General features: G+C 50.0%; 10 protein-coding genes across 11 annotated transcripts; 5 read left to right on the top strand and 5 right to left on the bottom strand.

The window, feature by feature from the left end:
• Positions 1 to 545: 545 nt before the first annotated feature.
• Positions 546 to 2,898, top strand: PV06_07712 (uncharacterized protein; the record flags this gene model as incomplete). The annotated part of the gene is made up of 1 exon (XM_016408984.1): positions 546 to 2,898. One exon carries the CDS (start codon positions 546 to 548, stop codon positions 2,874 to 2,876), a length of 2,331 nt encoding a protein of 776 aa, XP_016260738.1. The 3' UTR covers positions 2,877 to 2,898.
• Positions 2,899 to 3,357: 459 nt separating this feature from the next.
• Positions 3,358 to 4,854, bottom strand: PV06_07711 (uncharacterized protein). Its single transcript, XM_016408983.1, has 2 exons — positions 4,063 to 4,854; positions 3,358 to 3,925 (listed from the first exon to the last, which is right to left on the bottom strand). The coding sequence occupies exons 1-2, from the start codon at positions 4,514 to 4,516 to the stop codon at positions 3,636 to 3,638; spliced, it is 744 nt and encodes a 247-aa protein (XP_016260737.1). The 5' UTR covers positions 4,517 to 4,854; the 3' UTR covers positions 3,358 to 3,635.
• On the bottom strand, positions 4,833 to 8,147 carry PV06_07710 (the record flags this gene model as incomplete). Of its 2 annotated transcripts, XM_016408982.1 has the most annotated exons (6): positions 7,816 to 8,147; positions 7,742 to 7,756; positions 7,392 to 7,577; positions 6,916 to 7,157; positions 6,523 to 6,852; positions 5,278 to 6,471 (listed from the first exon to the last, which is right to left on the bottom strand). In XM_016408982.1, the coding sequence occupies exons 1-6, from the start codon at positions 7,862 to 7,864 to the stop codon at positions 5,278 to 5,280; spliced, it is 2,016 nt and encodes a 671-aa protein (XP_016260736.1). In that variant the 5' UTR covers positions 7,865 to 8,147. The 2 variants fall into 2 exon arrangements, with proteins under 2 accessions (XP_016260735.1, XP_016260736.1); XM_016408981.1 differs by having other exon boundaries at positions 4,833 to 6,471; positions 6,523 to 7,157.
• Positions 8,148 to 8,569: 422 nt separating this feature from the next.
• On the bottom strand, positions 8,570 to 11,572 carry PV06_07709 (uncharacterized protein). Its single transcript, XM_016408980.1, has one exon. The coding sequence runs from the start codon at positions 11,459 to 11,461 to the stop codon at positions 8,846 to 8,848; it is 2,616 nt and encodes an 871-aa protein (XP_016260734.1). The 5' UTR covers positions 11,462 to 11,572; the 3' UTR covers positions 8,570 to 8,845.
• Positions 11,573 to 11,777: 205 nt separating this feature from the next.
• On the bottom strand, positions 11,778 to 13,030 carry PV06_07708 (uncharacterized protein). Its single transcript, XM_016408979.1, has 2 exons — positions 12,344 to 13,030; positions 11,778 to 12,271 (listed from the first exon to the last, which is right to left on the bottom strand). Exon 1 carries the CDS (start codon positions 12,897 to 12,899, stop codon positions 12,354 to 12,356), a length of 546 nt encoding a protein of 181 aa, XP_016260733.1. The 5' UTR covers positions 12,900 to 13,030; the 3' UTR covers positions 11,778 to 12,271; positions 12,344 to 12,353.
• A 152-nt stretch (positions 13,031 to 13,182) lies between these two features.
• On the top strand, positions 13,183 to 14,855 carry PV06_07707 (uncharacterized protein). Its single transcript, XM_016408978.1, has one exon. It carries the CDS (start codon positions 13,372 to 13,374, stop codon positions 14,110 to 14,112), a length of 741 nt encoding a protein of 246 aa, XP_016260732.1. The 5' UTR covers positions 13,183 to 13,371; the 3' UTR covers positions 14,113 to 14,855.
• A 773-nt stretch (positions 14,856 to 15,628) lies between these two features.
• On the top strand, positions 15,629 to 18,858 carry PV06_07706 (uncharacterized protein). The gene is made up of 2 exons (XM_016408977.1): positions 15,629 to 18,131; positions 18,190 to 18,858. The coding sequence occupies exons 1-2, from the start codon at positions 15,645 to 15,647 to the stop codon at positions 18,541 to 18,543; spliced, it is 2,841 nt and encodes a 946-aa protein (XP_016260731.1). The 5' UTR covers positions 15,629 to 15,644; the 3' UTR covers positions 18,544 to 18,858.
• Positions 18,859 to 19,195: 337 nt separating this feature from the next.
• Positions 19,196 to 21,323, top strand: PV06_07705 (adenosine deaminase). Its single transcript, XM_016408976.1, has 2 exons — positions 19,196 to 19,741; positions 20,084 to 21,323. The coding sequence occupies exons 1-2, from the start codon at positions 19,672 to 19,674 to the stop codon at positions 21,076 to 21,078; spliced, it is 1,065 nt and encodes a 354-aa protein (XP_016260730.1). The 5' UTR covers positions 19,196 to 19,671; the 3' UTR covers positions 21,079 to 21,323.
• A 177-nt stretch (positions 21,324 to 21,500) lies between these two features.
• Positions 21,501 to 24,738, bottom strand: PV06_07704 (uncharacterized protein; the record flags this gene model as incomplete). The annotated part of the gene is made up of 1 exon (XM_016408975.1): positions 21,501 to 24,738. The coding sequence occupies exon 1, from the start codon at positions 24,312 to 24,314 to the stop codon at positions 21,501 to 21,503; it is 2,814 nt and encodes a 937-aa protein (XP_016260729.1). The 5' UTR covers positions 24,315 to 24,738.
• A 742-nt stretch (positions 24,739 to 25,480) lies between these two features.
• Positions 25,481 to 25,687, top strand: PV06_07703 (uncharacterized protein; the record flags this gene model as incomplete). The annotated part of the gene is made up of 1 exon (XM_016408974.1): positions 25,481 to 25,687. The coding sequence occupies one exon, from the start codon at positions 25,481 to 25,483 to the stop codon at positions 25,685 to 25,687; it is 207 nt and encodes a 68-aa protein (XP_016260728.1).
• Between the last annotated feature and the right edge of the window lie 362 nt (positions 25,688 to 26,049).

Raw genomic sequence — 26,049 nt, 5'->3', positions numbered from 1 at the left:
GGGTCAGAATATGCCCTTCAGACGACGAACACTTCAGTATACACCAGTCGAGCTGCTGATCTCATGATGGCAGGTTCCGGGCCTCTCGAACCTACCAGCCAGGAACATGCTCAAAATCTGTCAAGCCTTGTCTCTCATGGTGTAGAGGACTCTTCGTGGAGTTGTTCTACTGAGCACTTGTGGTCAAAATCAGTGGCTGGGTCACTTTCTTCACAGGCTCTTTTTCCACAAGGGCCCAACCACCTTCTGGAGGAACTCAATTCTCAATTATGCTCGCCAGAATTGGTTTGCGACCTTGTGCGAATCGGGTGTGCTATGTTTTTGCTTTCCAATAATAATTTGCCTGGGCTTCAATTCGAAGGCTTCGTGCGCTTCATGGTCAGCCAACCTCTTCAACAACTTCGCAGATGTCTGTACTCGATTTCGTCTGAGTGTTTGCAGCGCTTCCTAGACGGTGTCCTAATTACGCCGCAAATAACGGTCGGATCGACTTGTTGGCTCTCCTTTGGGATTACGGGTATGACCTAGGAAGGCATGTTCGCGATATGGACGGTTGGGAAACCACCACGGCGATGCACCAAGGTATTCTCAGAAACGAACTTTCTTTTTGCAAGAAACTCATTGAACTGGGAGTTAATCCTACGGCTACTCCAAGAACTCCAGACAGCCATCCGGGTGTCATGGAAGATGAGTATTCTGTTGAAACCTCGGTCTTAGAGGACGGGAAGATGCCCTACGAGACTAGTTCGATTTTCTTGGCCGCAAAGTATCTCCCGGATCTCATAATATCGGAACTATCAAATCTTGCACCTTCTCTTGCCCAAAGCCTTCTGCCAGTGGCGGTGCAAGCTGGAATGGATATTCCCGAGATCTCTGAACTTCTATCCAGAGGCGCCGATATCAATGGAATCGACGGTAGACTTTGGACGGCTCTGCATTACGCTATATCTCGAGAAGATGTATCGTTGACACATTATCTTCTAGACAATGGCGCATCTCCTGATGGGCGGAGCAGTGAAAGTGCCGTGCCCTTGCACACAGCCTTGGACCCTGCCCAGGCCTGGCCACTATCCTTTCTCTTGACCCCATTGGTTTTAGCAGTTAAGCTCAACAACTCGGTACTTTGCGAGATCCTCATCGAAGCCCAAGCAAATGTAAATCTTTCAATGAAAGACAAGCTCCCCGGGTTCTTCGAAAGTGACATGGCGGATCTTTGTGAAAGCTACTTTTCGGCCCCCCAATTCGATTTTACGTGGTACATTAAAGATAGAGAAGCCGATAACGCGCATAACAGGTTCCATTACCCTCGCAAGAGTAAAAGCGCTCGGTGGTGCAATCTCTGGACGGCTATTGAGGTTGCCGCGGCTGATGGATTTGCGGAGATTGCTGAATTGCTGTTGTGGAACGGAGCAGACTTACAGATGGAATGCACATCTTCCCCCTTAGCCTTCGCCGCTGCATTTGGCCACGTCGAAGATGTCGAACTATTGCTGGACTACGGAGCACATCCACAGTATATCACAAATGATGGTTGCGAACTTTCCGCCTTGCAGGTTGCTTGCCTTCGTGGCGACGCTGAAATTGTGTCAATACTTATCGAAGCAGACGCCATCATTGATGATCCTGATATGGCAGGGCCAACTCCACTGCAGTGTGCGGCAATGAGAGGCAATGTGGACATCGTAAGGGATCTACTGAGACGAGGCGCAGGTCCTGATGCTGTGCCTGATACATATCACGGGCTTATGGCCCTCCAAGGTGCAATATCCTACGACCGCAAAGAAGTTTTCGAGTGTCTTTTAGAGTATTGGGACGATACAAATGCGCTCCCTGGAAAATGGGATGATATCGATGACAATGGAACTCTGCTCTCAGTAGCTGTATCGGCCGATTGCTCTGATTACTTGTTGCGCCTTCTGGAACTCAAGTTGGATCTTGATCACAGATTACGGTGTGGTTACACACGTGTGGAGGTTGCGCTTCTTAAGGCTGCTCGACGGGGCAGGTGTCAAAATATGCGTATTCTTCTCAGAGAAGCGACCTTTCTTTCGCCGGACGTTCTCACCAAAGCTCTCAATATGGTGAGTCCAGATGATTCTGGCGCTCCGGACATTATGAGGACACTACTGGATCGGGGCGGGATACTTCGTCAAACTAAGCCATCGGTCCTATGCACAGAGAGTCTGGAGGAAATGAAAACATTGTTGGCAAGAGGGGCAGATGTCAATGAGCCTGCACAGGAAAAATACCGGTTTCACCGGACAGCGTTGCAGAATGCAATCTCCCGACGAGACCTCCCCATGACCAAGTTCTTACTTGAAATGGGGGCAAATATCAATGCACCACCGTCGAGCATGAGTGGACAGACAGCGTTTCAGGAGGCAGTCTTCCAACGAGACCTCGCCATGACCAAGTTCTTACTTGAAAAGGGGGCAGATATCAATGCACCACCAGTGGCGGACGGCGGACGAACGGCTCTTCAGATTGCTAGCGAAAATGGAGACATCGCCATTTTCAAGCTTCTACTCGAGCACGGAGCAGATGTGAACGCTCCTCCTGCTGAAACAGGTGGGGTGACTGCGCTTCAAGCGGCTTCTATCGGTGGCTATCTGGGGATTGCCGAGATCCTCATTCAAGCGGGTGCCGACATAGGCGCACCTGCATCTTCGGAGGAGGGCAGAACAGCGCTCAATGGTGCAGCAGAACACGGTCGCTTGGACATGGTCAAGCTTTTGCTCGACAACTACCGACTCAAAGATGGCGAATCGTTATCGCAACTGTGCGATGAGGCCGTCGGGTACGCAAAGAGAGAACTTCACTGGGGATCCGTGGAGCTTCTCGAGAAGTACCAGCGACCACCAAACCTCAGCCCGTGAATGTCGCCAAGGCGGAATAAAGAGACGAGATTTTGTCAAGTTGGTCATGACAGGTACAGACACGCCGAGCAAGGCGTAGAGAAATTGATCAACGGTAGGAAATAGGGCGAAGGATGGCGACGACAATTGGAAGGATATGGATGACATGACCTGCTCCCCCGAGACTGGGGTTTTACGACGTTCACGACTAACGAATTTTTCATACGATGGATTGACTTTACAATTTGTGTCAACCACCATTGACATTGATTTTCCACAGGGACTATACGACAATTGGCAATGGCATACGGAACTGGGATTATAATTTGGATCTGGAGATTTGCCCCCGCCCCCGTCAAGGGCAGGTGAATCAGGTCAGCTCGACCCTTTTGCAATGAAAACGCGACAACAAGGCAAGAAGTCGGTTTGTAGAATGAGACAAGACTCTGGGAGAGGACCATGACGCAACGTGATGTGAGATGGGATAATGAGATATATGAGTGAGAATGATGGAATTTGAGTATGATCCTTTTCGTTTTGGACTTTGTGGTTGATCTTTTCTGTTACCCCTTTTTGGGGGGTTAAAAAAAGAAAAGAAAAGAAAAAAAGAATCAACAACCTTGCTTTGGTATATCAGGCAGATACAGTAGTGATCAAATTTGTAGCGAATGGTAAATTCTGACATTGCTGATTACTTGACCAAATCTTCATGTCTCTCCTTTACCTTGCTGGTCCCTTGCAGAAATGAGGAGAAATGGCAAAGTACAGAGACAACTCAACTTACTGTTGAACGTACTTGTCTCCGATGCCTCGTTGCACCGCCGGTCTCGCCGCGATGCGGTCGATCCACTTCAGCAGGTGAGGAAAAGGTTTCATCTCTTCGCCACTGAAACCGCTCCTTTCCCATCCCTTGACCCAAGGCCAAGTCTTGATGTCCGCCACGCTGTATTTTCCTTTGCCCTTTCCGGCCAGGTAATCACGAGGTTGACCTCCTGTGTAGATTCCCGAAAGACGGATTTCCAAAACCCCGTAAACCCGAAGGGTTTCATTCTTGTACCTGTTGATTGCGTCTGTTGAGGAGATGACTTGTTAGTATGAAATGTAGTCAATAGAATCGGACGTATACAATCGGGTCTCTGGTTGATATGATGGTAGGTTTCAGGGCAAGGATTTCAAAAGTCACACAAAGAAGAAGACAAAAACTCACATGGGATCTTTTCAGGGGCGGCACGCGTGAAATGGTTGACCTGGCCTTGGTAGGGGGCGCCTCCACCGTGCCAGAAGAACATCCACTGGAGGGCCTCGTTGCGTTCGAGGTCGTCGGTGAACCCGAAGACGTCGTCCTTGTCGAAGAACTTTTCCAGGTACAACATTTGCGCCGACGTCTCGATGACGGGGAACGGGGGGGACTTGGAGTTGTCCACCAGGGTCGGGATGCGACCGTTGGGGTTGAGCCGGAGGAACCACTCCTTTTTCTGTTCGTTGGTCATGATGTTGATCAGGGTCGTGCCCCATTCGGTGCCGTAGACGTCGTGGAGCTCCTCCAGCATGATCTGCGTCGCCTGCCCGTTGGGGGTGTTTTGGGTGATGAGGTGCAGACCTTTGGCCGAAGACACCTCCTTGGGCGTGTCGGGGATGTAGAGGTTCGACGACGAAGACATTTTGTACGACGGTTGGTGGTGGTGACGTCCAAAAAGAAAAAAAAGATCTGGTTCGATACGATGTGTACTACCTAACCCCGTAAGTACCTCCTACTAGGGTGGTCTTTCTGTGAGTGAGAGAAAGTGAAGAGGTGAAGAAGCTGAGCACGGAATGTAGAGTAGAAGGATCTTTCTAGTCTTCAAGTTTCGACAGACAAACAAGACCGACACATATAGATAGACAAGGTCACCAGAAGAAAACTCGTAAAAGAGTACTATGTAAGCTCAATATTGCGCAATCTGTGAATCTGCGGACCTTTTGAAGACCTCATGGAAATGCATCCGATGCCCATGATGTATTTGTAAGGTGAGGGGTAAAGCAGCCCCGTATCTCTCCAAATCGGAGGTGATAGATAATCCGTAAATCAATGTCGTCATCTGCTTGTTCTTCTGCGGCCTAATAAGATGTTCCGTATTCATTGTACATACTGTACCTGCCCGGTGGATATATTTTCCCTTTCCGAATTCCATGGATCCCTCATATCCCAGGTATCAATTCCCATTTCCATGTCCGATATCTTGTTATCAATCAGATACCCTTGTCTTCTCGACCATTCGAAATAAAACAAGCCAGCCATCCAATCCATATACTCCCAGTCGGTTATGTTCCAAATCGAAATCGTGTGCTATTCGTATACGATACCAAAAGAGGAGTTCCTCAGATTGATGACCACCTGTAGTATCAACCAAAAAAAAAGAGCAATCAGGCCGTGACGTTAATTTCATTCTTCTTTGGGCAGCCATCCCCATTCCTTCTTCAGTTCAAACACCGTCTTTGCTATCGGCCAGCCATGATCCTGGTTCAATCTGTCTATGACTTTAAGCAAAGCCTTTTGTTCCACAGGGTCGGTAACGTGGCCTCCACAAACCGCAACTGCCATGTACGCCTGTACCAGTGCGGGCTTCGACAGAGGATTTGACATTGCCATACCGCAGATTCGAATCAGGGATTCCCGCGAGTCTGACACGAAACGCTTTTCCGCCGTCGAGGATCCGTGGCCAAGCCGTGGTCTGTTGGGATTGAACGCCGTCAACAGTATCTTTGCGAGTTCAAGGTACAACAGACCTGTCACATGTATCTCGGCCATATGCCATATGTGAGGAAAACATTCACCCTTGCTCCGGTCGGGTTCCTGATAATGGATTGGTGCAAAGGAGAGGGGCTTGACCTGTTCCCACTGCGTTTCAAAGTGCTTGAGTGTGTTCCATCGCTCGACTTGCGCCATGTGTGGCAAAGTCACGCTATCTTCGAAGCAATACTGCATTACCTTCGCACAGTGGAAGAGATGCCGATCAGCCCAAACAAAATCCTCAACCTCGTCGAACCCTTGGAGAATGGTCCAATGTTCCAGGGGCAGACGAATGGGTCGCTGCCTGAGAAACGACGTAGTGATTTCCTGTCGAAGGGCATTCCGGAATACGGCGTGCTGGAAACTCCTTAGATATGACATCATGTTCTCGTATATTCCTGCTGCCATCCCAGGCCGAAGGTACTCGGGGTTCTGACCAGTGCCCAAGATATGTGAGTATGGAGAAGACTGTGCATTGACAAAGACTTGGAATGGGCGGAGGAATGTCTCGCTGTCCGAACTCATGAACGTCGTGTCGATTTCCTCATAATATCGAAGGATGACTGTGGCGGCGAGCAGGTTTTCATCGCGGACGTATTCCGGGTCATTCGACAGTTTGATGAGATAGGCAATACAAGCATTGTGGTATTTCACGGCCGTTTCCGGGGTCAATTTCGGCAAGGGAACGTTGTTGTATTTGACGAGTCCATCCGCCGATTTATAGTCTGCATTGTTGACCAGATGTCGTGATGCAGCAGTGAAGATTGCGTTCAATAGTGGAGGACACCTCCTCGCACGTTGCGGCACTGTGAGGGCAAAGTGTTGACCTGGATCTCCAACATCAAACTTATCACCGTCAGCTTACACGTAGAACGCGAAGGGAAAACTCCATCTTACCCAACCTGCGAGCTGATCAATGTAATATCGCATCAGGCAAGCACATTGTGTCGTGGTGTATATGTTTGGCCAGTAAAAGTCTTCTTTCCAGACCGCAGGCGAGAGTAACGAATCATCGGGAATGATGGCAGCAGCAGAATCTGCCAGACGACGGTATTCGGCTTCCACCACCTTCGGAACATGACGTCCTTCGTCCATCGAGTTGATCCCGTTGATGGCGACCGGACTGTAGGTTTTAGGCGTTGTGGTATAGATTCGGTAGGTATGTGTGCTGTTGGATCCACGAACTGGGTCGTAGACTCCTTGCTGCCATTGCTCGGCCCCGGAACTCTGTCGCGTTAGAGTTGAGTCAGTGGTCCGTCGTCTCTTGCTGTCTCTATCGGCGGAACGTACCAGGACCGTCTCAATATTTGAAGTCGCCGGGGACAAGAATGGCGGCACGTCAGAAGATTGTCCACTATGCACTGTGGGCGATAAGCCGGCATCGACAGAACTGTCAAGGCTTGTGTATGGCTCAAAGCTCGCAGTACCAGGCCTTTGCTCCTCCTCGACCGGTCTGGCACAGTTGACTGCAAAGTCATCTTGAGAATAGTAATTTTCTAGTTCCGGGCCTTGATCGACGAATTGAAATTTTGCTGGAGAAGAAATGATGGTCAGCAATGGCACTCATAGGCTTGGACGGTTGGTGGCTTGAAGACCCAAGGAACACAGCATAAAAGGCAATCAATGCCAGTGTGTCCCTCTGGTGTGACAAGGTAGGGAGTGGAAATGAATGGTGTGATGGGACATTATGACCGTGCAGGAGGTATAAGAGACGGGTCTAGGCATGGCTGAGAAGTCTCGATCCCTTCCTCGCCCACTTGACGGACCTTTGTTCTGATTGCTTCCAGGTTGCACAAACTTACCATTCTTGGTTTGCGCCAGCCATGTCTGGGTCCCTGGGAAGTTTTCATCATAACGAGCGCTGGACCCATGCCGGAACTTGAGCTTCCCCCTTCCCCTCCGGCACCTGCCACCCAGGCGTTCACATTGTTTGCACCTGGGGTTGTCGTCACCTACAATGGTCAGCCTGGTCGAGTCGGTGGTGTACGAAGGCCGCCTGCTGTCATTGTACCCCGTACGCCCTTCCGCCTCTTGCCTTTGCAGGCGGCCGAGGACACGCATCAAGCAAGCAACGGATTCGAGCAGCGTGTTGCGTGGGGGATTGAGCTCGACTTACACTTCAAGTGGCGCTCTTGTCGAGTGGCGTGTCAGTCCGGAAAGTATCGCTGGCAGAAGGGACTCGAGACGTACCTCTGCATTCCTGGCATGGGTCTTCTATTTTCGTTCCCGAATTTGGCATAGAGGCTCAGTCATGCAAACGTGCGTAGGACGGACGACAAAGTTAGGGAATCGAGAAAGCCATGTCAAAGTAAGGAAGAAGTTGCCATTAACGAGCATTAAAGGCAAGTTGGGACACCTGGGGGAGAAGGAGTCGCGACGGCCACAACGTAGCAAACTTGCGGTTCCAATCGGATGAAGCGAAAGAGGCCAGAATCTCGCAAACCCCGCGATTGTTGTGCGTTTCGTCTGGATGCTGTCGAGGAAGGATTTGTCCAATGCCTGAATCGACCAGGGTTGTTGATGATTTTTCTGGCTCGAGCATGTGGTTGTGTGAAGAATTTGGTCGGGGCTCTGGGCCTGGGAGAACTACCCTACGGTGCGGTGTCTGGACCCCTGCAGCGACTCACCCAGCCCGCTGCTGATCACGATCCCTGCTCTGAGGTAGCCTAAGCAAGCCCTAGAAAAACATGCCTGCCGCAGTCTACCAATGCCTATCAATGCCCACCAATACTCACCGACGCCTCCCTTACTCACCTTGGGCATCAAGCCCAGGCGGCCTCTTCCCGCACCACCCAGCGGCGCGCCTTAATTCTAATCCTTACCGCAGCCTTGTCGCTTTTGAATCATCCACGCCCGCCACGTCGCTGCCCAAGTGTGTCTGCCTACGCCTCTTGTGTGACCATATCTCGGTTATACCAGTCTCATGGGGTGACACGTCGAAATATGCCGACTACTCGGAAATAGCATGGGATCCTCTTTACGGTGTATCAACGGATATATTCCAACATTGCGAAAGAAAAAGGTCGCCAGATCTTCTATCCATCCAAAATCATCATTATCAGTCAGCAACAGGTATTATCCAGCCCATTCACGGTGTGACCTTTCGCTCCAACGGTTCCGCCAACTTCAAAATGCTCAACATGCTCAAAACGCTGAATTGCTGACTGACCGGGTGACAGGGGCCAGCGACACTGCATTAGCATCCCGGGCCCTGGTTTCTTCAATACTCATAGACAGGGGCCTTGAACAAGACATTCACAGCTGACTCCCTAACGCCACCGCCTGCAGCAGACCCGGGCTCTTTGCCGGAATTACCTCCCGAAGCAGAAGTAGTGGAATTCGGGCCTTTGCCTCTAACCTCCACGGCAAGGAACGCTGCGAACCGAATACGTCCTTCATTTGCACCTGGTATAGGGGCTAGTTGGGACGGATCAACAGCCATACTATCTCTAGCATTGCCACGCTGATCCTCACCGCCGTTGTTAGACATGGATTCTGTGGCTCTGCTGTCTGCCCGAGATATTGGGCCTTTTTTGCCGACGATACCCCCAAGAAAGCTCGATTTCTTAGATTGCTTGTCCGGGTTCTTCGCCGTTGTCTGGCCACCTTGGGTAGCAATGCTTTCAGAGCGACCTTGAGATTGTTGTGAGGCTGCTTTTCCTGCTGCCTCACGAATCTCGGCTTCGACATCACGTTCTCGACTTGTTTCATCTGCACTCGCTGTGCTCATACCATCACCATCATGGCCCTCATGTAGCCCCTGCTGCTGCGCCTGAGCTGCTTGCATTGCCAGAATGCGCTCGTCCTGACCGGGATTGGTCAATGGTGTCATTTGAGGTTCAACCTTCATGTACATTTCATTCACGGGCGTGCCGGGCATGAAATACTCAATGCAGATGTCCCGAGATTCGAGAGGGATGTTGGCCGCAATACCAACTGCTTGGCTAACAATCATGCCCACGCCTTCACTCAGGCCCACAGGAGGAGGATCTGTGAGATTGGCCTTTAATGAGTCAGTAAGCTGGTGAGTAAATCTCTTGTTGAGGTTTTCAATGTATTGCTCGGATTGTGGCGAGGCAAGAATTCCTTGAAGACCTTCAATCGTTGTCAGTCTCCAAGTAGTGAGCTTGGTAATAAGGTCATCTCGCTGCTCGTCAGTGAAAAGCATCCCGCCTTGGCCAGAACGACGAAGCGCGCGTTCAATACTCTTCAGATGAGCTGAAAGCGTTGGATCAATCCCAGGATGGAATGTATGTTCAAATATGCTTTCGTATAACCACCGAGTGATGCAAGCCCGTCCGACAGCTGTCATCTCCTTTGTACCAATTGAATGCGCGTCTTGGTTGCAAACATGTCGAAGCCATGGCGGGACCGCACGCCAGTTTTTACGGATATTGAACGCCAAATTGTTGATGGCCTGACTTAAACGTTCGAACCTGGCTGTATACTGAGCATCATCCAGTGAGGTTCTTGTCATGGACATGCGCTGATTTGCAACTGTGTTTTGTAGTTGAGTTACTTGAGCTTCGCGCTCAAAATAGTAGCGTTTGACTTTGGAATATTTGGCTTGCAACTCTTCATGGCGTTGAAGAAGCTGATGGTAGTCCAGTTGACTGATGTCTTCTCTGCTTCTGGGGGGAGGGGTGCTTCTGCCTTGTTCAGAGCCTTGTTGTGACATTCTGACTCTTGGATCCTGGGAGCTCTGGTACTGCCCCTGACTATGATCTTCAGTGCGAGCGTCACGTTGCGCAAGTTGCTGGCGAAGGCTTCCGTTTCGTGCCTCACCCCCTGCCATTACCTGCTGTTGCTGCTGCGGACCTTGTGGCCCGAGTCGCACAGAATATCTGCTAGTAGCAGATGTTGAGGGCCGGGAGTCTTGAAATCCTTGAGGGTGTGGGGGATTGGCAGTGGGTGATGGCGGGCCTAGGGATGCTTGCGACGGCGGTCGCAGGTGTCTGTATTGATCGGCCTCGATGTTAGTCACTCGCGGGCGCTGGACCTGGCTTTGGTAAGGAAGATACTGTTCAGAATTGCTCGCTGACTCGGATTGATGATATGCCTGGTACTGCTGTTGTTGCTCACGGTCCGGGGTAAAATGAGGAGCGTCTTCTTCGTAATCAATCGAGTAATGGGTCGTATGGCTCTGAGGGGAGTCAAAATTTCGTATATACTGAGGCTGCTCAGAAGAAGATCCCGGGGTGGTATCAACGTGAGGGTAATATACCGAATGCCTGCTCTGGTCGATGGGCGAGGTCTGCTGTGAATAAGACTCTCGTGTGCTCTGGTCAACTGGCTGTGATTTCCTCAGTAGGTGCACAGAGCTTGAGCGACCGATGCCTTTGCGCTCGGGAGCAGTGCCTTTCTCCCTGTCGCGGTCCTTGTCTTCGTCCTTGGACTTATCCTTAATAAGTCCAGATATGAAACTCCTCTTACTCTTCTTTTGCTTTTCGTCACGTTCAATGCGAGCAGACTTTGATTGACCGAAAAATGTTTGGCCTGGGACCGGTGGTGGTCCTTCAGGGATGCCCGACTGTTGCGGTGGTGGGGGTACAAGGGTCACACTTGGTCGCTGAGCGCCATACACCTCGCCGGCCGAGACTGACTGACTGCGAGACAAGTGGCTATGAGGTTGAGGCTGGGCCTGAGCCTGAGACTGAGGGTGCTGGAATTGATAGTCGTCGTCGAGCTGGGGCTGTTGGTTGTAGCGGTCAGGGTTGGGATCGAAATCGTAAGATGCGCTAGGGTGAGGCTGGTGATGGGGATGTTGATGTGGATGCTCGGTGCGGATATCTTCAATCGAGCTGTGAGACTTGTTCGAGGACTTGAAGAAAGGCATGGATACGTAGTTCTCTGGCTTGACGTGAAAGAGTCGAGAAGTCCTACGTCTGCCGTCTTGGACAGGGAAGACGGTTCAGAGGGGATCTGGCCTGAACAAGGCGGGCAAGAGAAGAATGGGAGCAAGCCATGTCAGCTCGACGAACGGGGCTGAAGCAGGTTGTGGTTGCTACTACTCATGGCTAGGCGAGGAGGATGGCGATTTCTCCAATTAAGACTCAACCAACGTATCTACGAGTACGGATCACACTGATTCATGTCCACAGACGAGCCATGGATCGACTTAGAAGCATTACTGCTTATTCGTTGCCATCAACCAGAGTGTTTATGATTGCTGTTGGCCTGATCGCCTGTTCAAGAATGCCTCAAATCAAGTGTCAAACCACTCAGCCTGCTTGTGAGCCCACCTGAAACGTGGGGATCGCCCGTTCGATATATTTAGCACAACATACAGGCCTGGTTTACTCCGTATCAATTGAGGGCTTTCTTGGTGTCCCTGATCAGGCTGACTAGCCTGACTTCAAATATCGGCATGCCTTAGTCCACCGCGGAGTCCGTGCTAATTTCTACAGCTTTCGATCTGGTCTCGGAGCCTTGGAACATGTCTTCAATGAGCCTCAGCACACACCATAATCCGTGTCTAGCAACAGATACCTGATGATCGCTCGACGAAATTGAGATTGGTACTCAGACGGGCCGAGTAGGATTCAAGGTAACCCATGAATACCACAAAAGCTGCATTCAGATCAATTCCTCCTCATGGGGCATTTTGGTTGTGCCAACAGTATGAGTCTCGAAGAATGCGTGGTTGCTGCAACCATGTTGGAATCTGCTCGTGAAAACTGCAAAGCCACTGTGTATGCTGGGCTTGAGTCACTCTTACCGGTTGGCATTCATTCGACCACCTCGTCGTCGTTGTCGTCCTCGTCATCGAAGCTTGGAATGATCACATCCCAGTCAGGATCTTCAGCGAAATCCATGTCTGAGTTGCCATCTGCTTCGACCATATCCACATCTTCTGACATTTTCTGCTTTGCATTGAAACGGTATGCAATCCATGTGCCATCATTCAGACCTGCGCCCGAAGGACTCTCATTTAATACACTTGCCTCGCCTCCAATTTTCTTCTTCGAACCCTTCGCACCCTTAAACTCTTGTTCCTTGATCATCAAGGGTACCCAGCCTTTGCTTGCATCTTTCTTGTCTGCAAGAACCCCAAGCTCGAGCTGCTCAGGATCTTGAGGAAGAGGAGTGTCTGTGTTCGGGAGGGTTGTTACATTCCGTGATCGAAGTGCCGAGAGCAAGAGAGTCTTTATTTCACTGAATGGCGTGTCTGGTAGGATCGATAGGACTGTGGTAGATTTGTGACATTTGAAGAGTAAAGTGATCATCTCTGGCGTAGGCAATTCTGCAAGAGGATCACCAGCAGTTGAAGACATTCTTGATACTTGCTTTGCCGTCTGATTGCCCGAGGAAGATTACCATACAAGGTGCGAGGTCAGATGTAATGCTATTCTCATCACTGTAGAGAACACTGAAGGAGAGGCTTGGTGTAGAGGATTGGTTGAGAAGAAACGCGTTCGCAAAAGAATTAATTCGCGAAACGTAGCAGTCATTAGTTGCATGCAGATCATAGGCAGCGGCTCTTCCCCGCAAAGTCGAAAAGCATTAAAAGCAGGCCGCTAAAGCCACCAGCTCGTAAGCTCCAAATTCTACGATCTACTCAGTACCTGATCTTCCATTGGAATGCTCGACATATATTCAGTCTATTGCCAAGGTATTCCTATAAGTGATGTCACAGTACTCTCTTCCTATGTCCATTCAGATGTGAGGTGCGGCCTCGATCACATATAATCCGGGCGTGTTGGGGTCGAAGGATTGGCAATCTTCCAGGTGCAGTTTATCCTCAACATGTGGCCCTTTACATCCACCAAAGCTGAGCCAAATGGGCCAGCATTGGAACCGGTAGCTTCTTCTCCAGCCGTCGGAAACCCTTCTGATGACTCGTCATCGCCGTCAACGCCATCGTCTGGAGGCTTGAGACGAGCCAGTGTGCCAGAGGGTGCGATCGGATGGCCAAATGAACGACTCGGAATTCCTCTACTCTTTCGAGCTCCGACAGTGGTTCTGACTTCTTTCGGCTTTGGTTTTATCTTGGGGTCGACTCATGGCGCAAACAAGGGTGCCTATCGTTACCGTGCCGAAAATGCTCATCGCCTGCCGACTACTCAAACCGGTTGGTTCCTATATCAGAAATCGAAAAATTACCATGCTATTGTTGGAGGAGTAAAAGAAGGAGCCAAATTAGGATTTGTCTGCATGGGTTGGGCAACACTGTTTATGGCAACGGAAGAGATGGTTGATTTGTCTCGTACGCGCTTTCTGTCTCGAGGCGGCGAGGATAAGAAGACAGGCCAGCGGGATGCAGGCAGCACCGTCGTTGCTGGTATGACTGTGGCAGGAATCTACAGCTGGAAAAGAGGACTCGACCACTTTGCTACTGTGCATACTGCCAAAACAGCAATGAAATTCTCCCTCTTGTATGGCTTGGCTCAAGACGTGGCTTCGACAATAAGAGGCAATCCTCCGACCTACGTCGCATGGATAAAGAAGCAAATATTTGGCACACGCGAGCGCGCTGAAATCGGCTGATCAAATATGTCGAGTCCCACCAAACTCTCATCAAACATCTAAAGCAAACGGGCCAGAGAAGACAATCTTTTCGCCGGTTAGAGTGAAGGCCGCAAAGTTTCAGACCAAAGTTTCGTTCCTCTACGTCCTCTGTTGACATTATCGGAAGATGTTGCTCGGAGAGAGAGCCGATTCATGACTAGAATCTCTGTTGACCTACGACTGGGCTCGAGAGATGACTTCCGTTCATCCCAACCTAGTATTCCACGACTATGGGGATAGCCATCGCAGGCACTTTGAACGACAACTTGCTAGGTGGATACTTGGTGGCTAAGCAGCCCACCATGGTCACTTCTTATCATGCAGCACCCGAGGCTCTGGACTATTCATTGAGAAAGACCTGCAAGGGGTTTTGGGTATAGCAGTTTTCGATTGATTTAAATGCCGAATCCTGAGATCTATCGCTCCGACCGAACAAATAACCACCCTCCGATAGGTCGAGTGGTTTTGATTCAAGTGGTTTCAGGCTTTCTGTTTCCTCCAAAAGGGATGCTTCTTGTGTCATTATCATAAAATGAATCACTCTGTATCTGGGCTACTCACGGTCATGGACTAGGTCTACGACCTACTCACCACTGCTGCCTTTTGGCTGCATGGGATCCTGTTCAAGCCTTGCAAGCCTCTATGGACTCTGTCGGGATAATCTTTTTGTATCTCGAATAACGTTACCAGCATACTCAATCATAGGCCATGTAGTGTTGGTTGCTGATAGTTCTCTATGATCTATACGCGCCCTCAATTGGTTCAAGATATTGGCCCCGCGGATAGGCGAGTAAATAAAATAGCAGTATGGAGGTACTCGCAGATAATACGGGCTGGTCCCTGAGGCATGATTTGTTGGCGTTCCCGTTGCCTCTGGGGCTTCCCGGCTTCCAGAAGCTCGTCTGTCAAGCAGCAGCTCCACCGTCGTCACCAAAGGGTCTTTTAGTTGGAAATCTAGTAGTTTCACTGGCTTCCCATTGCTCCTTCTCCGGCTTGTTACTGCTCGCTAGCGACAGAACAAGTAGTACGTCGTACACGGCTATCGCGCAATGCACTTCTTCCCAGACTGTTGTTTCTAGTCCAGACTTCACCGTCGATACCGTTCATATACCAATCTTTCTTTGATCGTTTAGTCCCTTCGTTGACATCAAGAGTCCGATATTTGCTGAATCTGCCTTGATACCGCACATCGACAATCTCCCCACGTAATTGCACCTCCCCATCCTCCCGCCCTCCACAGTATCTACGCCATCGGCCCTGAAACCCGCGGCTCCTTCGACGTACATTGCTTAGTCTTGAATGCCAAAAGAAGGGACAACTATACTCGCTACGAGAGAGGAGGAGCTACTTTGTTCGCGTGTGGTATCTGTCTTTTTGACCGGAGCGGCCCAGATAACCTATGCAACCTGCGCCATGGTACCGGGTATAGGATGAGAAGGACTTCATCACGAGCCAGAGGTGTTCTGTCCTGAACACGCGCTCAGCCACTCAAATATATTTTACACGCAAGAATGCGACGGCGGACACTGTCTCCCTATCATGGGAGGACAGCTACCCCTCCTTCGGCCGAGGTGTCGTTAATTCGCAGCTTTGACTCCCAGGTCAATCCGTCGCGTCCTGTCAGGCAATCTCCTTTGGCAACCTCTCAAATCCAAGGAATGCCCTTGGATCTGATCGAACGTCTACGAACATTTCCTCTGTTCCAAGCTGCCTCCGACACCTTCCTCGCCGACATTGGCCTCCTCCTCAAGCCTCAACTATACAGTGCCAATGACTATATTATCACAGAGGGTGAAGACGCGAAGGCAATGTACTGGCTCGTTAGAGGTGCGGTAGCTGTTACATCACGGGACGGCGAGAGCACATATGCTGAGCTGAAGCCTGGCGCGTTCTTCGGAGAGATCGGTATCTTCATGGAGCGACCCCGTACCGCCACCGTCGTAGCTCGGTCAAGATGTCTGGTCCTCATCTTAAAAAAGGAAGATCTGAAGACCATACTGCCCAAGTATCCGGACGTTGAGCGCGCGATCCGAGAAGAAGCCTTGGAAAGATTAACACAATTGGAAAAGAAGAAGGCACAGGTGGTTTTGGGCAGTGATGATGTTCCCTCGGACGAAAGAAGGGGGTCCAAACGCAGGGCTGCATTCCCTGAAGATGTATCGATGAATGACGGTGATGCGAACAAAAGAAGAAAATCTCCAAGCCCGGGTACCAATGAAGTCTCGACGGCGAGCGCTTTGGGCCACGGTCTTGTCAACATCCGAGCTACGTTAAAGGAGCTGCCGTTATTTGCATCTCTGCCGGCTGATATACTCCATTTCCTGGGACTCAGCGCGTCGCCGAGGAGTTTTGCACCCTTCACAGATATCGTCAAACAAGACACTAGGGGGCGAGAGGTTTACTTCATTGTCCGTGGAGAGGTGGAGGTGTTGGACGAGAAGAACCCGTCAAGCCCTAGGATGAACAAATCCAAAATCCCCAATGGCATACCTCCGACGCCTCGTGTAGTTGCACGTCTACGGCCCGGGCAATACTTTGGAGAAGTGGTCAGTCTATCTCTGGCAGATCGTCGGACAGCAACCGTTCGCTCGGTGACACAGGTCGAATGTTTAATGATCTCTGAAAACGTCTTGGCCGACTTTTGGGATCGATGCCCCCCCGAGATTGTTCGACAGATCGAGGAGACGGCAAAAGAGAGATTAAAGATCGCTTCCGACAATGATGTAGTCATGAACGAGGCAGATGCTGAGCCTAAGATACACCAGTTAGTCATTGGGGAAGATAAGGAGAGGATCATGAGAAAGGCGGCGCAGGCACCTCGAGTCACCTTCACAGATGCCGAAATATCCAGTCCGACAGACGAACCGGGGATCGTTGAACCTTCAGATCCAGATCCTTTCCTGAGCGAAGGTCTTGAAAAAGTCAAATCAAGATCGAGAAGGGGATCACTTGCTCCACCATCACCGGACGAATCGTCAAAAGAACAGAGACGCAGGTCGCCTAGAATCTCTCCAGTCACAACCACGACATCAAGTCCGTCTCCTCGAAGTTCCGTGTCTGGGACACCGTCTCCAACTTCTGAACAAAAGGTTTCAGCGTTCTCATTTTCTGAGGCTCCATCTCCCGGCAGCCGAGCGAAACCACGATCTGAGGTCCGTCCTGGTCTCAATTACGGCAAAATTCCTGACAAGTTATTACAGCAGATTTTCGGGTATCTCGAACTTCATGACCTGATGCGTCTTCGAACAGTGTGCCTCCACTGGCAGCATCTGCTACACACTTCAGAGAATTTATTGGCGTACCTGGACCTTGCGCGGTACAATCGGAGTATCACTAATGATGTTTTGATCACTCGGATTTGTCCCTTTGTGGGTCAGAGGCCACGTTTCATCGATCTCAGTAATTGCTTTCATGTCACGGACGAAGGATTCACCGCGCTGGTTAATGCGTGTGGCGCCAACGTACGCAGTTGGCGGATGAAAAGCGTCTGGGATGTCACTGCTCCAGCAATATTGGAGATGGCCAACAGAGCCCGCGGACTGAAAGAGGTGGACTTTAGTAATTGTCGCAAGGTCAGCGACACATTGCTGGCGAGGATTGTAGGCTGGGTGGTACCAAATCAGCCACATCTGTCCAACCATCGCAGTAAATTGAATTCTCAACGTGCCGTGCTTGATACGAAGATGAACACTGCTATTCAACAACCGGCTCCAGGTACGATCATTGGTTGCCCGGAACTATCCTCGATTACTCTGAGCTATTGCAAGCATATAACCGACCGGACAATGGCACATATTGCGACGCATGCAAGTCAGCGAATAGAGTCAATGGACTTGACACGATGTACAACGATTACCGATGCAGGATTCCAATTCTGGGGCAACGTCAAATTCGAACGATTGAAGAGGCTTTGTTTGGCGGACTGTACATATCTGGGTGATCAGAGTATTGTATGGTTGGTCAACGGGGCCGGCAGCAGGTTGGAACAGCTTGACCTGGTAAGTTTGCATATCCTGGACGGGATCTGGGACCTTTCCACTGATCAATTTTCTCTAGTCTTTCTGTTGCGCCTTGTCCGACACGGCCACAGAAGTCCTGGCTCTAGGTTGTCCAAACCTAACCCATCTCAATCTCTCATTTTGTGGAAGTGCCGTCTCGGATCCAAGTTTGAGGTCTATTGGCTTGCATTTGACATCTTTGCAGGAGCTCGCCGTCCGTGGATGCGTCCGTGTCACTGGCCTCGGGGTACAAAGTATAGTGGAAGGGTGTCAAAAATTGAAATTGCTTGATGTCAGTCAATGCAAGAATCTTCAACCCTGGCTCGTATCCGGCGGCGTTGAGCGTTGGCGAGCTGCAGGCAGAGATGTCCAATTTGTCGTTGTCAGTTCCGGAACGAAGTTGGTTCGGTGATGACTATCGCGAGGCGGCAGCGGGGACTGTTTCCTACGACTCTGTCATCATGAGTCCAGGCCAGACGAACGATTTCATGAATTCATGTACTACGTCCTCGTGTTGCATACCGGGGCGAAAGATGTTTGAGTACGAAGAGAAGGAGAAGCAAAACAGAGACAGTATAGAAGCCCAGGACGAAAGCATCAAGACGGTTCAAGTGTACCTTTTGTTTGGGATTGGGATTTGGACAGCATTTTTTCTTTTTTGATATATATGAGATCTGTTAACGATCAAGAGTGATACCCCCTCGATATTGAGTGAAATGAAGATTTTGAATGAGGTTGATAATGTTTTTTCCCCTGTTCACGAAAAATGTGTTTGTTATGGTGCCACGGAATATTTACTCTGCTGTATGGAGTATGTATGTATTTTTATGTTGAAGCCCTACGGAGTACAGAATATCAATACAGTGAAGTGAATATCGGTTGCAGTTATGCGAGATCTCATATGACGTCATTTTGATGAGAATTGATCTTTATTTTTTTTCTTCTTCTTTGCCATCGACTCAGTAGTTGCTATTACGAGCATCGAGCCGGGTAATCCGTTCTTATTCGTATCCTGGCCAGGTCTGTTGTTACGATAGGTTTGGATTACGATGGAGTCTTTGGGTTTTTTTTTTCATTTTTCGGCAGCCTCCGACAATTGGATTACAGTAAGCTTCTTTTTTTAGGAGAGCAGAAGCTTTTTCGAACCACTTTCTTATCATCGACTGCTAAAAAAGTCCAAGAAATGCATAATATACTCGATACGTGCTCTTCATCCTCTGCGAATCCCTTTTTTTCTCTTGATTGATATAGTTCCCCTTTTACTACCTCGAGATCTCTTGGAAAATAAGCAATTACTTCTCAGTGTCTACCGATATTTTGTCGCAAGTTATACCTTTGTTACAGTAAAGCAAAAACGGTACCCAAGGAGAGAGAACCCAGTAACAAAAAGTCGACTTATTATCATTGACAGTCCAAAAGAAAAATCAACGAGGAAGCAAATATTGATTTTGTCGACCTCACTTAATTCGAATCGAAAACTTCAAAATCCGACTCTTTTTGTTGTGTTGAAACGAAGGATATTTCGTTCCGATAGCCCAGCATGTGTAAAGGACCGATGCACGATTTCCTCAAGGCTCTGCCCAAGTGTGAGCATCATATGCATATCGAAGGTACGTCTCTTTTTTTTGAATCAATTCAGAGAGAGAACTTTGTCCTAGCAAAAAGGCATGCAACGGATTGGGTGCCTGTACTTATAAGAATCAACTCCCCCCTTCCCTCCCTTTTCCCTTCCCTACACACACACACACACACACCTTACATGGTGATTTGGACGTGTTTCTTTCACCCTCGCCCTACAAGAACACGCACCTCTCTGGTCATCCTGCACACACAAGACACAAAAAAACGTGGTTTCTTCGACTCGAACATTCTCACGGGAAACAAACCCCAGTGACAAAAACACATCATCATTGTCGACTGACTCGTTTTTTGGGGGGTGTTTTCCAAAACAGGCTCCTTGGAACCGGATCTACTCTTCACCTTGGCCAAACGTAACAACATCAAACTTCCGTCTGCGTCTGTGGACCCGTCTTTCGAGTCCGTCGAAACTCTTCTCTCCCGGTATCGACGATTCACGTCCCTCGACGATTTCCTGCACTATTATTTCATCGGCATGTCGGTCCTGGTGACCTCGTCCGACTTTGAGTCCCTCGCGTACGCCTACTTCTCGAGGGCCGCCGCGTCCGACGGCGTGGCGCACGCCGAGATCTTTTTCGACCCTCAGGCCCACACCTCGAGGGGGGTCGAGTACTCGACCGTCGTGCGTGGACTCGAGGCGGCGCGCGCGCGGGCCCTGGCCGACTTCGGCCTGACCTCGGAGCTCATCGTGTGCATCTTGAGGCACCTCCCCGCCGGGGACGGACGGGCGATGTACGAGACCTCGGCCCTCCCGGACCTCGAATCCGGAGTCGTCAGGGGTCTCGGGTTGAGCAGCACCGAACTGGGGAACCCCCCGGCCCTGTTCCGGGAGCCGTTCCTGGACGCCGAGCGGCGCGGGTTCCGCCGCACGGCCCACGCGGGGGAGGAGGCCGGCGTGTCCTACATGGCCGAGGCCCTGCGGGAGCTGCACGTCGAGAGGGTCGACCACGGCATCAAGCTGCTCGAGTCCCGCGACGACGTCATGGCCGAGTTTGTCCGCCGTCGGATCCTCGTCACCCTGTGCCCGCTCAGCAACGTCGAGTTGAGGTGCGTCGAGAGGGTCTCCGACCTGCCCGTCCGGGAGTACCTCGAGGCCGGTGTCAGGTTCAGCATCAACAGCGACGACCCGGCGTACTTTGGAGGGTACGTCCTGGACAATTACTGCGCCGTCCAGGACTCCTTCGACCTGACCAAGTCGGAATGGGAGACCATCGTCCGCAACGGCATCTCGGGGAGTTGGTGCGGTGAAGATCGAAAACAACAAATGATCGAGACCCTGGAAGAGGTCATGGTCAAGTTCGAGGATTGAGATCGAGAAGCAACACCCTATAACCATGAACACGACGAGAATCCACACCACCCTCCAGTCAACTTCGACTTCTTCAGACGTGGAAAACGACGACGACGCCAACCTCACTCACCTCACTCAACGTACTTGTACTTTTGGTCGGAATAGGTTACCCTTCTATGCTGCTAGCTGGTGTTTCTCTCGAAGTATGGCAATGTGTATACTTGTAAACATGACATGTACAAATAAATGATGATCACATACCGAATCATTACAGGACCCAAACGGTATCTACAATTCGCCCTACACTTGACACAGTGCAGGTCGCTTGCACTCTTTCTGTACATTGTGGCCATGAATTTAACAATAGTAATAATGATTTTCAAGGTCATCCATGGTGACGCTCATTCAACGATCAATGAATGCCATACTTATACACAACATTAACTCGTCGAGGAAGAAGAGGAAGAAGACTCGCTTACGTTCTTCTTGGTCTTTAAGTACTTTTCACCTAATCCCACACCCTTTGCTCGAGCATTCACAACAGCCTCAATGCATCGTCCAACCCCTTCCAAATCACCCATCAGACCGACATGTCCTCGATCACTCTCCACACGTCCTCCTTTGACACATCGATAACCTTCGGGTAATTGGGCAGCACTGGCGAGCACAACACCATCGCCCGCTGCAAAAGCTAGGTCGTCAAAAGCCTCGGTATACTTGATCGCCTCCTCATCCGGTACTCTGGCGCCATACACAGTTGGCACCGTCTTACCAAAAATGTAAGCATGTGGAGGGTATCGATTGCTTTCTTGATGAGTTGGATTAAATGCCAACGCTTTCTTGAAATCCAAAATCTCGGCAAGTGTACGGCTTAGGTACTCTTTTGCCTGGTCTTTAGGGATCGTACATGCTGTCGCCACACTAGGTCGATGCTGTGCTTGCTTCATTGTCGGACCGACAACCTCTTCTGGCCCTTCACCATCCGCCACATTGCCGACCTCTGCGGCTTTATCAGCTACTGCTGGACCGACCCCTTCCGCTTTTTGCACAGGTTCTGTGGTTTGAATACTTTGGCCTCCGAACCACGAAGATCGTTTGTTAGACGAGATACTACCGGAAATGGCACCAATAATGCTCTTTCTTCCATCCCCATTATTGTTAGTCCGATGTAAAGGTGGATTGATGCATGGGCTAAGGCGATACTCATCCCAAACTTCTGGATCAAAAAAGTTCAAATCATATCTCTTATTGGTGTGCTTTTGAATGAAACAACGTCCACTTTCAGGCAGAAGCGCAAAACTGGTTCTGAGGGTGAAATTGACTTGGGCAGTAAGCACTCTGGAACTGAGAAGCACATCATCGCCATTTCGAAGTGGGCCAAGGATGTTGACGCAGTGCTGAGGAACTCCAGCATAGACAACTCCAGCGAACAAATCCGGTCTTTGGTTAACGGCGTATCGAGTGATCAAACCTCCCAGACTGTGAGCGATGACTGTAGCTCCTCTCTTTTCCGGTGGAGTCTCTGGGTGGTTGCATTCTAAAGACTCGAGAAACTTGATCAGCCTCGCGGCCAGGAGATGAGGGCTCAGTCTCCAGTCATAGCCCCAATCATGTACTCTCAACTTGTTCTGACGAGTATTAGGACACTTGTGCAAATGTTTGAGTAGTCTTCGACAGATGTCGATGGGTCCAATATGTGAGAGAACGCCTGATGGTATGATAGTCTCTTCCATTCGTTCCTCGTCTTCTCTAGTCAAACCGACCTCCAAATCAACTCGACGAAGGTTTAATCCGACTTTGACTGGGACCCAAACCTGACGATGAGGTGGCTGAGCCGATCTTAGAATCGAGCCACGATAGCCTCCAAGTAGGACTACATCTCCTGTCGTCTTGGACAGAGCATGGGATAAGATTGGATGTGCTCGCTGTTGCGGAGTCCCGAGCTCTAAGCCTTTCTTGACATTTCGAATGCCTTTAATCGATGTGTATTGATGATTAGGGCCTCTGCTAGAGTCGCTCACATCATTCGTCCGGATATTCATCGAGCTATTCGCAGGAGAAATGCGACGCTTCGGCGATGGCCTAATCACTGGAAGCTTTGGGAGTCGCAAAGTGGAGTTTTGGAAGCTGTCTGTGATGGCTTTAAAACGAGAGTTGGCCATGTCAGTGACATTAGCAAAGGCACTTGTATCGTCGTAGGCAGAGACTCCTGAAACCCTCCTTCTTATGTACAGGGAGCCTTCGGAATTAGAACGAGCTCGACTCTTGGTTGACGCCGGACTGACAGGCGATAACAATGACTCGATATTGCCATCAAGGCCGATGTAAGGCCTGGTGATGATAGGATGGCTTTGAGAAGGCATGACCTGAATATCAGGGTTTGACATTTTGCGAGGTCTAGGACCGTCATTCAAGACAAACTTCGCTGCCGTCGATGTCTGTGGTGGAGTTCTTCGGTCGGGATTTGGGGTCGACGCTCCAGAGTGACCTGTGCTTCTGAAGCTGGCCGGGAAAAGAGACATAGAGCTAAAATTGAACGTTGGTGAAGGAAGATCAGGCATCAATTTCTTCAAACTAGACATAATTGCTGTTGGGCCGCTTGACGCCCGCCGTCTGCCTTCCTGACCCACGGCTTGGAGTAAGTTTCGTGTATATGATAGCCTGTTTGATTGTGGTATATGGACTTCGCGCCTCTCGACCGGTTGTGGAGCTGTCTTATGATGAGGTTGGTCAACCTTGGGAAGATCTATCTCTTGTTCTCGAGCCTGTGATAGTCCCGCCTGAGCAGTCCGTATGGAGGACTGCCCCGATTCGATGATCTCAGAAGGACCTTGGGTCATCGTGGATTGCCTCGTCCGCGACGGCTCCTCAACTCTCTCGTTTGACGATATGGTTTCGAAGTCCTGCTCAGGAGTGTCGTCTTGTGATTGCTCAAGTTCATCATTTTCGTTTGGCTCTTCTTTCAAGCTAACTATATTTTGGAAGTAGTCGAGAGAGAGGTTCATAGCTCGTGCCTTCTCGAATGCTGGCGTTTCGGGAGCTCTCATATGAGTCTGGACCCGACTTATGCTGACACCAATCATATCATCGTCGTACAGACCTTCGGTTTCTAACTTGGGCAAAACAGGCTGTTTGCCTGGCACAGAATCCTTATCGGGAGTCATGTCGAGTTCATCTGGCGTCGTTACCCAATCTTGACTCTGATCTTGAGCGAAAGGATGGTCTGCCATCCCAGGGGCACCGGCTGAATCCATCGTGAACTTCTGTGATCATGTAAATGGTAGTCCAGAGCGAGAACCGCTTTTAGCTCATGATTAGGAATCCGGGCGATTTGGTTGAAAATGATGCCTGATCAAGTCACCAAGCCAAGTCCGAAGCTGAGAACTGATGCTTATGGTTTTCGATCGATAGGATGCAGCTCGAGGGCGGATGGATGATTAAGGTGATAGGCCGGTGCTGACAGTGTCACACTGGCCCCGGTCAAGAAGGTTGTCGTATTGAAAAGAGTGTAGAGGTCAGGGTTCCAAGGAGAAATGTGATATCGGTCGCTCCCGTTTGTTTTGAGGCCACCATAACTGAGATACGGAGTATTGATGTTGGGATAAGCATACGAATAGGATAGGCGAGATGTTGACATGGGTCAGAGAGGGAAAAATACTGTACAGGAGATGATCTTGACTCCGGCATTGGCGGATGTCGCGACTAGTTGATAGGAAGGAAGCACAGCCCCAATCTGCCCGAGTAAGTTCCGCCGACGGAAGACGGCAGCTGCTACCCGTTTGTTAGTATTGTGGATTTTGCATCATTATTGTCGTCATGTGGAACACTGTACGAGTCTGATTGATCTGGGTATCCTTTGCAACCTGGGGGAATCCGGGGAAGCACAAGGAGTTGTTTTTAAGTAAGTCAACCATGAATTTGTGTCCCTTGTGTCTGGGACGCCTAAAACAGGGTCGAGGAAGCCAAGCTTTAATTATACCGTCATAAGTGGTTAGGCTTGTCGCTAATCTTGAAGCCAAGACAATAGCCTAAATCGGGACCTCATTGATTACAATTCTTCAACTTCAACATCTACCTGAGGTAACCATACATTTCTCTTCGCAAATTCAACCCTCGAACTCCTTACTAGGTAGGTATACATAGTATAGCTCGCTACAAGTCATGAAGCTAGTCAGTGGTTTTGAGTCGGTTTGTTCGAATGTGACCGACTTCAGGGTGACCAAACCGCCAATGATAATAGCTTCTCAAGGACCCAATCCAACCGGACTCGTTCGCATCGAGTCACTCTGCACTGACAAAACAGCCTTCCAAACGATTCATTACAAGCGCATGTGTTTCCTGAGGGTCTCTAGACATACATACATTACCCCCTGTCTCAGCTCGAAGCACAAATTCTTGAAACCCCCCAGGCCTAAATACAATGACCACTCAACCTCCTCGAGCAAGTATATGGCTCGGTCTAGCCCAGCTCATTCTACCCAGAGAGTACAATCGCATCGAAGAAATTCGTGCACTCAGGCAAGAACGCAAGAAGAAACAGAAAACCGAAGCGGAGACGAAAGCTGCCGCCGTCGACAACGAAACTTCAGGAGAGGAGGACGTCGCAGTGACTCCGGCTCAGGAATGATCCCGAGGAAAAAAGGCCGCCGACGCTTCCAATGCAGAGGCACAGTCAGAGACTACTGATTGGACAATATCTCAAGTCGACTTGGGGCAAGCTTGTACGGTACTACCGCAGCGATAAGGGGCCGGGCTATGAGGAGGACGACGAGCCAAAAAAAAAGGACAAAAAATTGTGCCGAAAAACAAAAAGTTAAGAGGTTCGAAACCCAGACTTGAGCTTCTCTTTTACTTATCCCGACTATGATCACACTGTCATCCCCTCGTACCTTGGTCAAGGGATGCCCCAGTCACATCATGGAAACCTGCCGACTCCCAGTTTTAATCCCACTAAAGCTGGTTTCCAAGGATAAGCCCAACCTCCGAACC

This window comes from Exophiala oligosperma (genome assembly GCF_000835515.1).
Source record: "Exophiala oligosperma strain CBS 72588 unplaced genomic scaffold supercont1.7, whole genome shotgun sequence".
NCBI lineage: Eukaryota > Fungi > Ascomycota > Eurotiomycetes > Chaetothyriales > Herpotrichiellaceae > Exophiala > Exophiala oligosperma.
The sequence above is the reverse complement of the archived record's forward strand: the minus strand, read 5'-3'. Positions and strand labels throughout refer to the sequence as shown.

Coding starts and splice junctions, on each gene's coding strand:
- PV06_07711 (XM_016408983.1), bottom strand. CDS start 4,516: ATGTCTTCGTCGTCGAACCTCTACATCCCCGACACGCCCAAGGAGGTG. Junction 3,926..4,062: donor CGCCCCTGAAAAGATCCCAT/GTGAGTTTTTGT, acceptor TCTCCTCAACAG/ACGCAATCAACAGGTACAAG.
- PV06_07709 (XM_016408980.1), bottom strand. CDS start 11,461: ATGCCTTTCTTCAAGTCCTCGAACAAGTCTCACAGCTCGATTGAAGAT.
- PV06_07708 (XM_016408979.1), bottom strand. CDS start 12,899: ATGTCTTCAACTGCTGGTGATCCTCTTGCAGAATTGCCTACGCCAGAG.
- PV06_07707 (XM_016408978.1), top strand. CDS start 13,372: ATGTGGCCCTTTACATCCACCAAAGCTGAGCCAAATGGGCCAGCATTG.
- PV06_07706 (XM_016408977.1), top strand. CDS start 15,645: ATGCGACGGCGGACACTGTCTCCCTATCATGGGAGGACAGCTACCCCT. Junction 18,132..18,189: donor GGTTGGAACAGCTTGACCTG/GTAAGTTTGCAT, acceptor AATTTTCTCTAG/TCTTTCTGTTGCGCCTTGTC.
- PV06_07705 (XM_016408976.1), top strand. CDS start 19,672: ATGTGTAAAGGACCGATGCACGATTTCCTCAAGGCTCTGCCCAAGTGT. Junction 19,742..20,083: donor GCATCATATGCATATCGAAG/GTACGTCTCTTT, acceptor TTTCCAAAACAG/GCTCCTTGGAACCGGATCTA.